Consider the following 13,878-nt stretch of genomic DNA (forward strand, 5'->3'; position numbering starts at 1 on the left):
GCACAATGGCAGATTGTATGGCTGCGACGACAGCAACTGGAGGCGCACAAATAGTGAGGTTAAGAGCTTCAAGATGAGGTGTGGCAAAGGCAGATTACAGGTGGCGTTAGTTTTGCATGCGTATTCGGAAATCTGCAGCACCATGATAATCATGTACATAGATATGCCTCTTTTTTTACAATAAGAATAATGTGGAAACTTCTAGCCTTCTAAAACAAGCATGTTAGCTTATTTAACTTTGTTATAACAAATATTGTATATGGTCAGTCGAGGATAAAAGTCTATTTATCAACTTGGTTAATCTGGTTGCAAGAGGAAATCTAGGGGGTGCTTCTTACACTTCAGTATTTGCCATTGATATTGGCAGTTCTCTATGGTACTCTGTTTGTATTACTTTTACCTTTATTCCTCCATGTTTGAGTACTTGCATTGCTATTGTTTTGACTTTATTCCTATGATGCATGCTGCTGACGACAGCGCCTCAATGTGAACGTTCCAATCATTTGATAAACGTTCTGGAACCTGTGAGCAATACTTCTTACTGGATTTTAAGTTTCGTCACCCATATACCGTCAGGTACTATAACAAGGCTATTGTTAAGATCATCATTAATTTTGTCTGCCCATCTAAAAGTTAACCTTTCTGACCTTACACTTGCACGCAACTCTATCATGATTGCTTACAAGGGGCGGCTTAGTGATTCAATCTCTGACTATAAGGCAGCTTAGTGATTGTCATGTTTGTTTTGCTCAAATCAAAAGAAAATTGTTTTGGTGCTTGAAACTGTTTGAGTGGTAAAATATTATTTTAGCCTTTTAAGCATAAATTTATTTATTTGTATCCGTTGCAACGCACGGGCTTTTTTTCTAGTACTATAAAAAAAAGAAATACAAGAGCACAAAATTTAGGGTAAAGAAACTCTGATTCTCCATCGCGCCTCGAGCTGTAGCCAACCGACCCGGCGACCCGAGCCCGACATCGACCACATCATACATACAAGGCACACCTCGGCGTCAGCCGTGCGACTCACCCTTTTCCCCCATGTCGGACGTTTACAAGAAAGCCAAGCCCGGCCGCCTCGTCTTCAAGGGCGGCGAGGCCGCCACCCTCCGCAAGCCCAAGAAGCAAAAGAAGAACAAGAAGCCCGCCGACGATGTCCCCGCCGACGCCGACGCTGAAGCCTCCGCCGCTGCTGCTGCCGCTGCGGCCACGGAGGGCGCCGAAGCCGGCGGCGACTACACCATCGACGCGGCGAAGCGGATGAAGTACGAGGAGCTGTTCCCCGTGGAGACGAGGAAGTTCGGGTACGACCCGTCCAACGCCGCCCGCACCTCCCGCGACCGCACCGTCGAGCAGGCCCTCGACGACCGCGTGAGGAAGAAGGCCGACCGCTACTGCAAGTGAGGTCAGGCGCTAGAATCTAGGGTTTGTTGATTCGGCGGAATCGGTCGCCTTAGATTGTTGCGCTCGAGGCGAATTAGATTGGTTTCTGGTGTTGAAACACATGGATTAAGTTGTCGGGGAACTGATTTATGTTCGATTGTTTAGTTTGATTTGGTATCGATATGAATTATGAAACAGCCATATGTGATGTGTTGCTACTTTTGTTCAATGTTTGATGCACATTGGCAATACCAGAGTAACAATCTATTTATATAATCCACAATTTCGGATGCTGCTGTTATCCAACTTTTGAGTGTGGATGTGGAAGTTGCTAAAATACCTGAGGGTTGGTTGGATCCTTAAAGTGTTGGTAAACAGGGTAATGTAGAAATCCACTGACCAGGCTTACTGCTATATCCAAGGGGATTGAGTCACAGTGAGATTATTCTTAATTTCTATAATAATAGTTGTCATGAGGTGTGAATGTTATATACTGTTTTGTTAGTCTTAAACAGGTGCTTAGCATTGGCAGAGAGGTGAATACTCACTGTCATAATAACTGACGAACTTCAGCTGGTAGTGATACTTGTGGGTTATGATCGGGTTATCTTCGTATTATTTTTGGCATTGTTCTGGTCCCTTCTTCTGGTAGATAAACGTTACACTTAGGACAAAACTAACTATGCTGTTGTTCTTTCTTCATTGATGGGAAGAAGGAAGACCCACTGCCCCGTGTTCTCCTTTTGCTGGCCATGAGCTCATTTATCATCTATTTTTTGATTGTGTATAGAAATCATGGCATGACATGACAATGAAATGGTGTGTTTGTATTGATGCTCATGTTCAAACCGAATGTAGCTTGATTTTTTTTCTTACTTGACAGGTGATTAACTCATCTTAGTTGTTTGCTGCTGTGATGGACAGAAGGCTCACTTCAGTTGTTCTCAATGTATCAGAAGGTGCACCTTTGGACAACTGTTAGTCCAATGGTGGCATATGTAATAGAGCTAGTCTCTGCAGCGATCAAGCAATTCCTTTATCTTGCATGTTTTGTACTAGTAAACACATGTGGTATAAATCTCATGTTCACTCTCGGTTGTCCGTTTTGGTCAATTGGATAAATGGTGTATGCTTGGTACATGCCAATTTATAACTGCGTTTTCCATTCAGCTGTATCCTTTATTTCTCTACTATTTTTGGTTTCATATTCTCTGTCCCCAAGTTGTTGCTCGCTAAGGAGAATGTATGTTCCTTACCTTCTGCTAGCAACAGTCTGACAAACTTGATCAACATCAGACGGCGTAGTAACATCAGGTACTTCCTGCCCTCTGTTTGGGTTATTGTGGATTTAGACTGCACTTTACTACATTATTTGGTGCGGCTGGCACAAGGTTTGCCAGAAGTATATGTTTGAGCTTCACTGTTTGAGGCAAGTTATGCTGTGTTTATATTAGGGTTCCTGTGGCAGTGGGCAGGCATGTGAAAATGCCTTTCTGCATCACTTAAAAACTTATTGACAGTGATATGCATCCCTCTTTTCAGTATGGCCATCATCTGGTGGTATGGGTCTAAAAGAGTGTGTAAAGGATAATAATATGAAAAACTATTCTAAGAATGCTTTAATCTTTTGGTAGACTTTTAGAAGTTTGATGCTCATTCTACTCCCATCAATAATTCCTTGAATTATTTTATTCTGCTCGTCTTGTACTACCATGCATTTTTAAGAACAGTAGGAATGATGTTGGCTGACAAAAGTGAACAGAATTACTAAACTGGAAATTTGGAGGGAGCAATGCCACATGGCAGCTAGACCAGTTTATAGATTGCTTCTGATTAAATGCATGCCCGAGTGTTTGGAAGCTCATCGTTTTTACAGGATTGCTGGGTGCCTTAGTTGCATTGTGGTTTTCATTTCTGTTTTTTTTCTTTCTGCGAGGAGCGTGAATTGAAATATTTTCTCATGTGAGCCTCATGTTGATCTGTTGCATCTTTTTCTGTTGAACTGATCCAATTCATTCAGTTTGACGGAAAGTGTGTAGTTCTTTGAGGTTCCTCCACTTGCATTTGGTAGTTTCGTACTTCTGAACAACTTGTTCGTAATGTGTCTTTTTGTCCGCTTTGTTCAAACCTTTTCTGGCAAAACATGACCTCACTTAATGTATCTTTCCATTGTCATCTATCTTTGTATTAATCTTCTGATTTTCCAGTTCAGTTGGCAATTGACATGGTTACATTCTTGTTTGAATTAGTTTATCACTATCCTGTTTTGCTTCGACTTACTCTCAAAATATCAAATACCTTTTAGTTTTTTACTATGGTTATGAAATTTTACAGTCTTTACTAATTGTTACTATGCCCAGGGATAATGGTCGTTCTACAGGAGTCAGTTGCTTTTACTCTAATTTCACAGGTACAATGGTTTATAGCTACTGCTGAGTTGCTCTCTGACGAGCCATGACTTGTATCCTTTTGCATAATTTTTTTATTCATTCATGATTTCTCTTTTACAGCTGTGCCTTTTGGGCATGCGTGCTAGCAATAAGGTCCGGAAAAAAATTGATTGTTGATCCTGTTCCTACCATTTCCAGGTAACTTTCTCTATTTCTCTATGACTATATCTGGCCTTAACATGCTTTTACGTGCTTGAGAAAGCAATATCAGTAATACCTCAACCATCCCCTTTTTTTCGAGAAAATGCAAAGGACTCTTTGCGTTTCATTGCATTGAAAAGATGAGAAGATACAATCCTCCTAGGAGGTGGTGGTTACATCCCATTTTTTTGCCCTTTAAGGAAATGTAAAAGCTTGGTGCTTCAGTGTATTGATAAAATGGAAAAGTTGGTATTTACAAGCCTAAAGTTAAGCTGAACCCCAGCACGCAGACACATTAATATCTCAGAGGCACTCACATAGGGCAGCAGCAGGTTGAGGCTTCCTGCGCCTGCCATAGCCCAGGAGCGTGCCTCCGATTTGATTTGTTGGACCAACTCGTAGATGTCTGGGTGCTCCTCATCAAAGGTGCTATGAGGAAAGGAACATATATCAAGTCTAGACTCTAGCTTCAGGTTGCCTCATACACCATCATGTCGTTGTATGGCTTTCTTATTAAATTTCTGACGGAACCGGCTTCATCAGCAATTTGTATGGTGATTGAAGTGCATTGCACCGCCCTTTGAATCTAATGCGCTCATCTGGACCATAATGGGCAACGTACGCTTCATACGTCACAACAGATGATCTCAATATTAACTATCCCACCAAACCGCTCCACAGAACTGCCGTTAATCATTGGTCAGGGAGGATGTGTATTCTCAAAGGACCCGTATCTAACGCATTTGCTTGTAGATCCTTCTTATGTTCACGCTGAGACATCCAACTTTAATCCTTCAATTTCGGCCTCCACTAACCTGAGGTCGTCACATGTGAGTAAGAAGTCTTTGCATTAAGTTTTGAAATGAGGTTATCCCTAGTGCTTGACACGAAAGAGGTCAACATAGAGGAGAGAAAGGCTCATTCCTATTCGGTCATTAAAGCCCACAAGGAATTCTTGGTATGCTTTACCTCTTATTCTCTATTAGAATGAATGGTACGCATGCTTCCCACTGGATATCCATGCTTTATGTCTTTCTCTTCTCTGAAAGTTGGAAGGCCCCCCATCCTTGTATGCATCCAGGGTGATTTATTGGCAGGTGTTATAGCTCCTGGTATCTGGTCTTGGTTTTCTAAAGGATGTTGTAGCAAATAAGTAAGGGACAGTTTTTTGGGGCTAATGGCCGGCTGTGGAAATAAGCTGCCCCCTACCCAGCTTATTCTAGAAGCTCAACCTAAAATTTAAATTTAGAAGATCAAGTTATCAGGGAATCAACAATTTTATCTCTAGAATGAATTTGATATTTCAACCAAGTATCATTTAGTACCAGAACTATTGCTGATTCTGGAAGAAAGAAATATTCCTTCCTTACCTACCTTTTTTACGTGTATAATACAAGCTGTGTCATCATTAGCTTTTTGTTGCTTTCCAGAAAGGGCCTTTGGTTTAATAGTTGTTAAACAATTACGTAAAGAAAAGTAGTCTGCTATGACTTTCCCTACGAACATCCCTTTTTATCTGGATTACATTTCCCTAACCAAATACAGATACCAGTCTGCTGATGGTGATTGTTATTTAAGCGTATTTCCCCTCAACGGTTCAACTTGAGCCTCTTAATTCAATCTGGGGACCAGTATTTATTTGTCAGATTAGATGATAATATTGGGGTGTTTTATAAAGGGTAGGATGGGAGCAGATGCTTACGCCACTGGTCTGCAAGTTTATTGCTTAAGAGGTGAAGTGGTGTTTACTTTCCATATCTTGAGAATTTTAGAGAATGCTAGGAGTTTCAGAGAAAGTGATTCTGTCATTTGAGTTTGGCCCTCAGAGTTATCGCCTTTCAAGTGTACTTGGAGTATGCTTTGCAAAGTATCTTTGTTTGTCTGATGCCACCCTGTCCTAGCCTCCTAGGTATCTTCTATTATCTGTTGATGCCTCGATGGTTATAGTTTGGACATTCAAAATACTAGTCGGCACAACTCTATGTCACGGTGCTGCCTGTAAATGAAAAAAATATATGGCCCATTACAACCCTTATCATGTGGCAATGTGCTACCCCAGTTAGCTTCTGGAATAGCTAACTTGAGTTTATGAGTATCATGCTTTTGTTAGACTTGCGGTGGAATGGAGGGGGGTCATGTGATTTTTTTTCTTTTACAAAGTGTTATGTCAGGATTACTAAATCTTTGTAGTTTCTTGTCACTAGGAACTTAAAAAGCTGTGGTACTGATTTTTCAGGTCGCAGATCTCCAAATTGCATGTTTTTTCAAATGTTAGAGCATGTCCAGATGCTCCTTCCCTTGGAGTTGGATTGTCAACAGGTTCGAACTAACTTGAAACCTACCCTGGCACACCAACACCCCTCGTCCACTCTCAGCACAAGATGGCAGGGTCTTTCTACTTGTGTTGACTGAAGTCTCTCTCCTCTCCACAGTCCAGACTCCACAGTATACAGCTTCCAAAAACTATGGTGTCCCTTTATGCTATGGTTTAGGTGCCATGGCATCATTTTAATAAATAATAATCATGCCACTTTAACCTTTTCAAGGAAATATGAGTCCAAATTAGTGTAACTATATTCGTAATGAGGATATATTACTTGAGTCACTCGACATTGTGTGCTCATTTTTCTTGAAATTAGTTCTCTAAAGTAGAACTGCTTACTGAACATACAAGTCCACTGTGTGGTGCACGATGGCACACACATCCTTTCAGAGGAATGTGCAAGTGGGAGAATGAGAGACTCACTGCCTGTAGCAAGTACCTTCCTATCTGTAACATAATGATTTTCCACCAAAATGTTCTTGATATTGTTCTCCTTCCCACTCATTAGGATCTAAAATTCCCTCCAAGCTTACCAAGTTATGGGGTTTAATAATCAATTCCATCTCACTGCATCCCACAAGTCCCACCATACTGATTACTAGAAGTAGATCACTCGAGGTCAGGTGAACTCGTGCCAAGTAAAAGTAAAATTGACAACCTCTTAGAATTTGAAAGGATCTCATCAGGCACACGTCGGCATACACTCTGAAAAGACCACCATGGGAAGGTGAGAAGAGAAGGGAACTCCATGTACCTATAAAATGACCCTATCCATCACATCTTCTGCAGCCAAAGCATATTTCATGGACGAACATGCACCCGAGATTCCAGTTAGTTATAGCAGTTCCTCCACTTCACCAGCCAGCAGCGTCTGGGAGAGTCACGAGATCATACAGAAGCATGCACCCTTCCCCTTATGGAGCCCCCACACTGGCACACTCCTTGCCTCTGCGGCCACTGACCCGGCAACCTTCTGCGAGGACCCCTCTTCACCAGCCCGCACACACCTTCCAAGCAGGCATCTATGGAACCAGACTGACCTGTGAGTATGCACGTCTCACACTTGTTGATGCTTGTTCAGTGACATCTGACAGAAGTTAGACCATGAAACAACCTTTTCAGTAGCATGGGAGCTCATGGGAGCAGCAACGAGCTTGGCGGGAGCAGTGGCCACGGAAAGGACTTCCTTTCCTTGCTCGAAGCGAGGACGGTGATGCCAGAAATGCTCGATGATTTCTCCTCGGCGGCATGCGACTACCTCAAAGGGATGGACGGCAGCGACTACAACAGCATCTCCGGATCAGCTTCCTATGGTTTTGACAGTGGCGGTCCGTACGCTGGCCCCAGTGCTCTGCCCGTCAGCTGTGATGGGATTGCGAGTTCTCCACCAGTGTACCTTGGGAACAGTACCTTTGTGCAAGAGAGCATGATGGGTTGCATGCCAAGCCACAACCACGAGGTAAAAGATGGTTCCCAGCAGCAGGAGCTTGGAGCTCCCATGAATGCATTCCTGCAGAAAACGCTTCCTACTAGTGTTGCAATTCATGGAAGCCCTCTGGGTTATTCTGGCTCTGGGAGTGAAAGGGTTTTTCAGGAGGGCCGAGTAATGCAGGTTTCATTTGGTGCTAGGATTTCACCAGATGCAATCTATGCTAGTGGTTACAGATCAAAAACAGAATTGTCAGATACCAATCAGCATGAGCAACGTACTGTTTCGGTAAGATTGGAATGCTAAATTGTATTGCTAAGTAACGGCAGAGTAGAAGTTATTGCTGTTTACAATGTGCTCTACAATCTACCTGTGTACATATGATTCTTGAATTTGCAGGCAAGGACTGGTACAGGTCAAAGTGGTGCTGCAGGTGATCCTAAGAAGAGAAAATCAGAGGAAAAGTTGGCAGGCAACGGAAAGAGGTCGAAGAAAGATACTTCAAGTAGATCACCTCCCAAGGTAACTAACAATGAAGATTATTTGACGAACTGGTTTAAACTCTCTGAGAAGCATCCGATCAACTTATTTTGAGCCAAACACAGGCAGAAGTGCCTGATATGAAGTTGGGAGAGAGAGACAAGATCATAGCATTGCAGCAGATCATCTCACCGTATGGGAAGGTACAAATTCTGCAAGTATTGCTAAGTGAAAATAGTGAGATGACCTTCCATTCTTCTCTTTTTATTGCTAACTCCATCTAAAATTTGTATTTTATCAGACAGATAGAGCATCAGTGTTGTATGAAACCATCAAGCACATCGAATATCTACATGAGCAGATACAGGTTGATATCATCATAATCCTTTTCAGATAAGCCGTATGTTTTGACTTGCAGATGTTACTGCCAAGGTTTCAAAAAAAATGTTCTGCAGCTGAGCCATGTAGATACGTCCTGTAGCATAAGATACAATGAATACTCACACCGACGGTTTCACATTATCGTTGCACTTCACTAAGCATTTGCTGCCTTGACTTGCTATGCCTGTTTGTTGGCGGATTTCCATGCCATTCTTTTTCTTTCGAGAATGAGGATTTCCATGCCATGTCAAGTCTTGTCTAAAGAAAGATGATGTTGTCGTCGTCTATAGAATAATTAACATAAAGAATAATGTCACTCACACAGTCACGAGTCACAACCAGCACTACACCTTTTCTAAAGTTAGGTAATAATGCCAACTGTTAGTACCATGCTGACTGCTTGCCCCTTTTCTGATTTGGACAGCTATTGAGTGAACCCTACATGAAGAATAGCACAAACGAGGTAGTGGCATTGAATTTCAGAGATATGTATTTTTCTCTTTTCTAAACCGTCTTAAACGTACCTGGTAATGACTTGCTATCATAAACTCTTTTCAGGTGCCCTTTCAATGGGGAGGTAAAGAGGAGGATTTGAGAGGCAGAGGGCTTTGCCTGGTCCCTGTTTCGTGCACCCCGCAAGTTCTCCAGGATAATAGCCTGCCGGACTGCTGGACGCCGGTGTACAAGAGCTCCCGGTACCAATGATCCCAGCGATCGCATGTTTCCTTTATCACCTCTACTTGTCACGCTCATGAATTGGTTGGGGTGTTTACGACTTTACGGATAGTCGGTTATTTTGCTTGCGTTCTCCTTGTTTTTACTTTACTATACTAGTTTTGTTTCCGCTGTATTGTATGGTGGCCGATGTGTAGTATAGAATAACAAAGTTGGGGGTCTTAGATCTTTGGCTTTGTGCGAAAACGGTGCCGATTCAGGCTTAGCACTCGCTATTAGGAGAACAGTATAACTATTTCCGTCTTTTGAAGGTTGAACCGCACTGCTTGTACTCGATGTTTCCATGGCATTTTACCCTTTGATTTGATTTGCTACTTGATGGCACGGCTGTTAGCATAGATATGCAGGTATGCACGTCCAAAAAAAGAGAGGAAATATATGTTTTTTTAGAAGAAAAAGAGGAAATATATAACTCCGCCTATGTTGTCGCAACATAGCCTGTCCTAAACCGGATAAAGGAGGAGGGTTGTGATAGGCTTGGTGAGCCAACATAAAAACTCTTATGAAGATGAAACCTAAAAGATTTTCATTGGGGCGTAACCTTCTCAGCGACGCGCCACATCGGATACAGGTTTCACCTCTAGCCTACCCCAACTTGTTTGGAACTAAAGGTTTTGTTGTTGTTGTTGTAAAAAGAGGAAATATATGTTTTTTTAGTAGAAGATGAAATATATGTAGCGACGTGTAGGCAAATTATGGGCCAAATGAGACCTGCGTCTAAACTAGCCATTTTCATTTGTGACATCTGGACTTCCGATAACCATTGGGCCGCGTCGTGAGCCTGTTTGAAACGCCGGGGAAAAAGCCCAAATGGGAGGGGTTCTAAGGAATTACCGCCTTTTAGCCCTTGTTTTGATTTGTAGGATTTTAAAAATGTAGTAATAATAAAACACAAGAATATAATAGAATTTTAGAGGGAGTATGTGCTAAACAAAGGGTTGTGAAACACTAGCAAAAAATTGACAAAAATGGTGTTGATTTGCAAGAATAGTGAGAACACAGTAAAAACACAGTCTAATGAACGTTAAAACACAAGTAAAAGTAAGGTTAGATCGTTAACAACAACTTATGGCCTTTGCATTATTCTTTGCATAGAAATGCAAGAAAGTGGTTTGAGTGAATTGTAAAATTCTTTCATTTTCCCTTTTAAACTCAAACCAAAGGAAAAAAATCCTCTACTTTTCATATGTACAATTCTTTAAAGGGAAAATCTATTCTTTAAAATCAAATGGATGAATAGTGTCATAAAAACAGGTGTCTGTATTTCCTCCACTTTCCCTATAAATCAAAGAGTCCTTTGTGCTTTTCGGTATGAAGGAATTTGTCCTTCCCAATCACGTGGAAAGTTTCTCGCATGCGCAAAAAAAGTTGCTAAATCATGCATCCCATGACCCAAGTTGGGATTCATCTGTGCATGTTTGAACCCACATACACAAAAACAGAAGCTAGTGTCGATATGTTCTTATTTTTTTTAACTACTATATAGAATCCACGTGAGATTATTTCCCGGATTTCTTATCCAACTCTATGGCCACAATGTTTTTATTTATTTTTACCTCTGTTCCTTTTCATTTTTATTAGCTTCAATCCAAATGGAGCCTCAACCTGTAAGATCTAGATAATGGTAGGCCCACATGTTGAAGGGGAAAAACTATGAAAATGTGCTTTGTTTTCTTTTTCTAAAGGATAAGTATATTTTTTATCCCTCAACTTTTTTGAAAGTATAAAAATGGTCTCTCAACTGCAAAACCAGCAAATCTTTGTCCCTGAACATTCAAAACCGGATAAGTTTAGTTTCTTAACTTTTAAAATCAGATAAGTTTAGTCCCTCATGTCGCTTTGGGTGGTTTTTTGCCGAGTACAGTGTTTTCGGCATGACGGCGCTCCTCCCGGCCGAGGCAGCGCCCAACTCATGGTCATTCTGTTGTACAAAGCTAGCCTCGTACTTACTTCCTTTGTTCGAAAAAATTTGTCCCAAGCTTATCTCTTAAATGGATGTTTTTAACACTAATTTGATGATAGATACACTCATTTGAAGGACAAATTTTTTGAGATGAAAGGAATACTAGCTCATCAATCCAGTCGTGTATAAAGCAAGCTCTCCCTGATGCGCTTCTGGCTGTTGAATAATTAGTTAGGCCGTTGATTATTTCCCGTTTTCTTCTCACTCAGTTAGCAGGACAGGAGCTCACTATTTTGTGTGGAGGCCGTACGCGTCGAGTCCGGCAGCTGCCTGCATGTCGCTGCAAGTGTCCACCTGCGCCTGCACGTCTAGTTTTTCGCTGCACAAACCAGTCGAGTCCTAGTGTTCATCAGAGTGCACCTGAGCGTGTGAGTTGAGAGCTAACACTGGCCGGTGCTTTTGGCACGAGAGGAATCAGCTTAGATCAATTAACGTGCATAAGCAAGCTAGCTGTCTGCTGTGCTTTTGCTGCGTACATGCATCAACACTAGAAGCAAACGCGCGCGTTGCTGCGCCATTGGGTCTTATCGGTTTGGTTTATGTCACATTTTCCTTTTGGCGCACCCTCTTTTTTCTCAAGTTATTTCCCATAAACTGAATCATCATGGGCCATGAACTGTATGTTCAGTGATCTTCCATATGATTGAGAAAGTGATGCAAATATTTAATGCATCGGAGAAATATATGAGGAAGGAGCACTACAGTTTATATTCCACCCAATGAACAATACATGATTTATGAAAATATTTCAATAGATAAACTGCACGTGGAACACTCGATATATCAATCTCTTGTTCACACTTGTGTCACATTGTCCATTTCACAGGCCCAAACAGCTAGACCGAGACCGATTCTACTGTAGAAATCATATTGGCGAGCATACTTTCTCAGTCCAATTTAAAAAAGAAAAGTTTAAAAGGAGTTCTGAAAAGAAGATTTCCAAAAAAAGACTGAGGATTTCTTCTTCTTGGCATGGGCGTGATGCATGTCCTCTAAATACTTCAGAAATGTTATATGCTAGTTTGAATACAAATTTACATTGATATGATTTATCAAAAAAAAAACTGATCAGTATATCATGTAAAAGAAGTCAAATACTATGCGAGAACATAAATCCACAACAATGTTTAGCTGTAAGAATCATAAGACACAAAATTATATTTAGAAAATCTGCAGAATCAACATGAGAACAGCTGAAGGGTAACTTGAGATTGGAACATTATTGAAACCTGAAGCATGTTAAGGCCAAAAAGAAAATTATTGAAGGATAATAATTACTAATGAATGATGAATTCAGTTCTGACAAGAATTACATGCTACCATCTTTTACCTAAATGGTAGGGACATGCAATGTTCACAAGAACACTATTTGGCTCAGAAAATTTACAATAGCTTACAGAATAAGCTGAATGCCAATTCAGACTGGTACAGACTGTAAATAAAATATACAAAGCTAATTGAACTACACATATAATTCTTTGAGTAACCGGTTGGTATGGATTGAGCATAGAGTACATCAATCAGCATTGTGAGCATGGTTAAAAGAAGAAACTTGTTCACCGGATATTAATGGATAACATTGCTGTATACTATAACAGAAAAAACAAGGGATTGGCTAGTTCAGAATGTCATCATGGAATAAACAATAATCCTAAATCCTACTTAGCTTCAGCAAAAATTACATAATAATTAATCAGCTACATATTAAACCAAAAGAAAGGAGATGGAGAGATTGAAAACATCTTGGCAACCCACATTGGCTTTCGGAATTTCACATCAAAGTGAACAATTTGGTAAAGATATACTTCGCCTTCTTTGTAGTAGCAAACCTGCAAGAATTCATGAGCATGCAAAGGTTAGATTGTCACAGCACGCAGCATAAAAGAAGCAAGTTGTAGAAAACCACAATGCAATGTCGTGTACACTCCTTGTTTAACTGTTGTATCGGTGTTCCGCGGCCACGCGACTCCCAGCACGAAGAGGTTCACTGTGTGATGCTCTGCCTGGAGAAAATAACAGGGACAGGTTACAGACGTTAACAGGTGACCCTCGGCTGGGCAGCAGGGTACGCCGTAGGCTGTCCTGAAGACAGCTCCAGAGCTCGTGGAACACGTCAACGGCCAAACGCGGCAAAGCATGTGCTCGGTGCTGCCTCGTCCCGGCGGACTTGGCGCCACCGCCGCATTCGTTTGTTGGAATTCCTCGCCGTCCCGTGGAATGCCTCAGCCGTACGCGCTGCCCTCGTCCTCACCCGCCTGCGCGCTCGGCTTCAGCGGCGCCTGGGGAGGTAGTTGCGGGGCTCGGGGACCATGGAGAGGCGGCTACGACGACGGCTAGCGTGCTCGTCGATCTCTGGGATATGGGGCTCCAGCAGCGGCAGGCAAGCCCGCCAACATCATGAAGACGGCCACCTCCATCAGCATGAGATCCAGTGCGTCTCGAGGATGGTAGCGCCTTGGGAGAGAGAAATCGTGCGACAATGACGATCTAGTGGTGGTGAGCAGCGTTGATCTGGCCGAGGGTTGCGAGATTCGGAGGTCGCGCATTGAAGCGACACATTAGAGGTCCACGGCAGCGGCGACGGGCCCTAGTT

The 13,878-nt window shown here is 42.0% G+C and overlaps 2 protein-coding genes across 3 annotated transcripts; both read left to right on the top strand.

Moving 5' to 3' along the window:
• Nucleotides 1–975: 975 nt before the first annotated feature.
• LOC123190051 (uncharacterized) lies at nt 976–2,475 on the top strand. Its single transcript, XM_044602612.1, has 2 exons — nt 976–1,405; nt 2,267–2,475. The coding sequence occupies exon 1, from the start codon at nt 1,042–1,044 to the stop codon at nt 1,402–1,404; it is 363 nt and encodes a 120-aa protein (XP_044458547.1). The 5' UTR covers nt 976–1,041; the 3' UTR covers nt 1,405; nt 2,267–2,475.
• Nucleotides 2,476–2,560: 85 nt separating this feature from the next.
• Nucleotides 2,561–9,611, top strand: LOC123190050 (transcription factor bHLH112). 2 transcript variants are annotated; one of them, XM_044602611.1, is made up of 10 exons: nt 2,561–2,697; nt 3,744–3,793; nt 3,894–3,971; nt 6,211–7,339; nt 7,420–8,014; nt 8,126–8,248; nt 8,332–8,409; nt 8,508–8,573; nt 9,012–9,050; nt 9,146–9,611. In XM_044602611.1, exons 4-10 carry the CDS (start codon nt 7,059–7,061, stop codon nt 9,290–9,292), a joined length of 1,329 nt encoding a protein of 442 aa, XP_044458546.1. In that variant the 5' UTR covers nt 2,561–2,697; nt 3,744–3,793; nt 3,894–3,971; nt 6,211–7,058; the 3' UTR covers nt 9,293–9,611. The 2 variants fall into 2 exon arrangements, with proteins under 2 accessions (XP_044458546.1, XP_044458545.1); XM_044602610.1 differs by having other exon boundaries at nt 2,678–3,793; nt 3,894–7,339.
• The last annotated feature ends 4,267 nt before the right edge of the window (nt 9,612–13,878 follow it).

Source organism: Triticum aestivum, chromosome 2A (genome assembly GCF_018294505.1).
Source record: "Triticum aestivum cultivar Chinese Spring chromosome 2A, IWGSC CS RefSeq v2.1, whole genome shotgun sequence".
In the NCBI taxonomy this organism is placed as follows: domain Eukaryota; kingdom Viridiplantae; phylum Streptophyta; class Magnoliopsida; order Poales; family Poaceae; genus Triticum; species Triticum aestivum.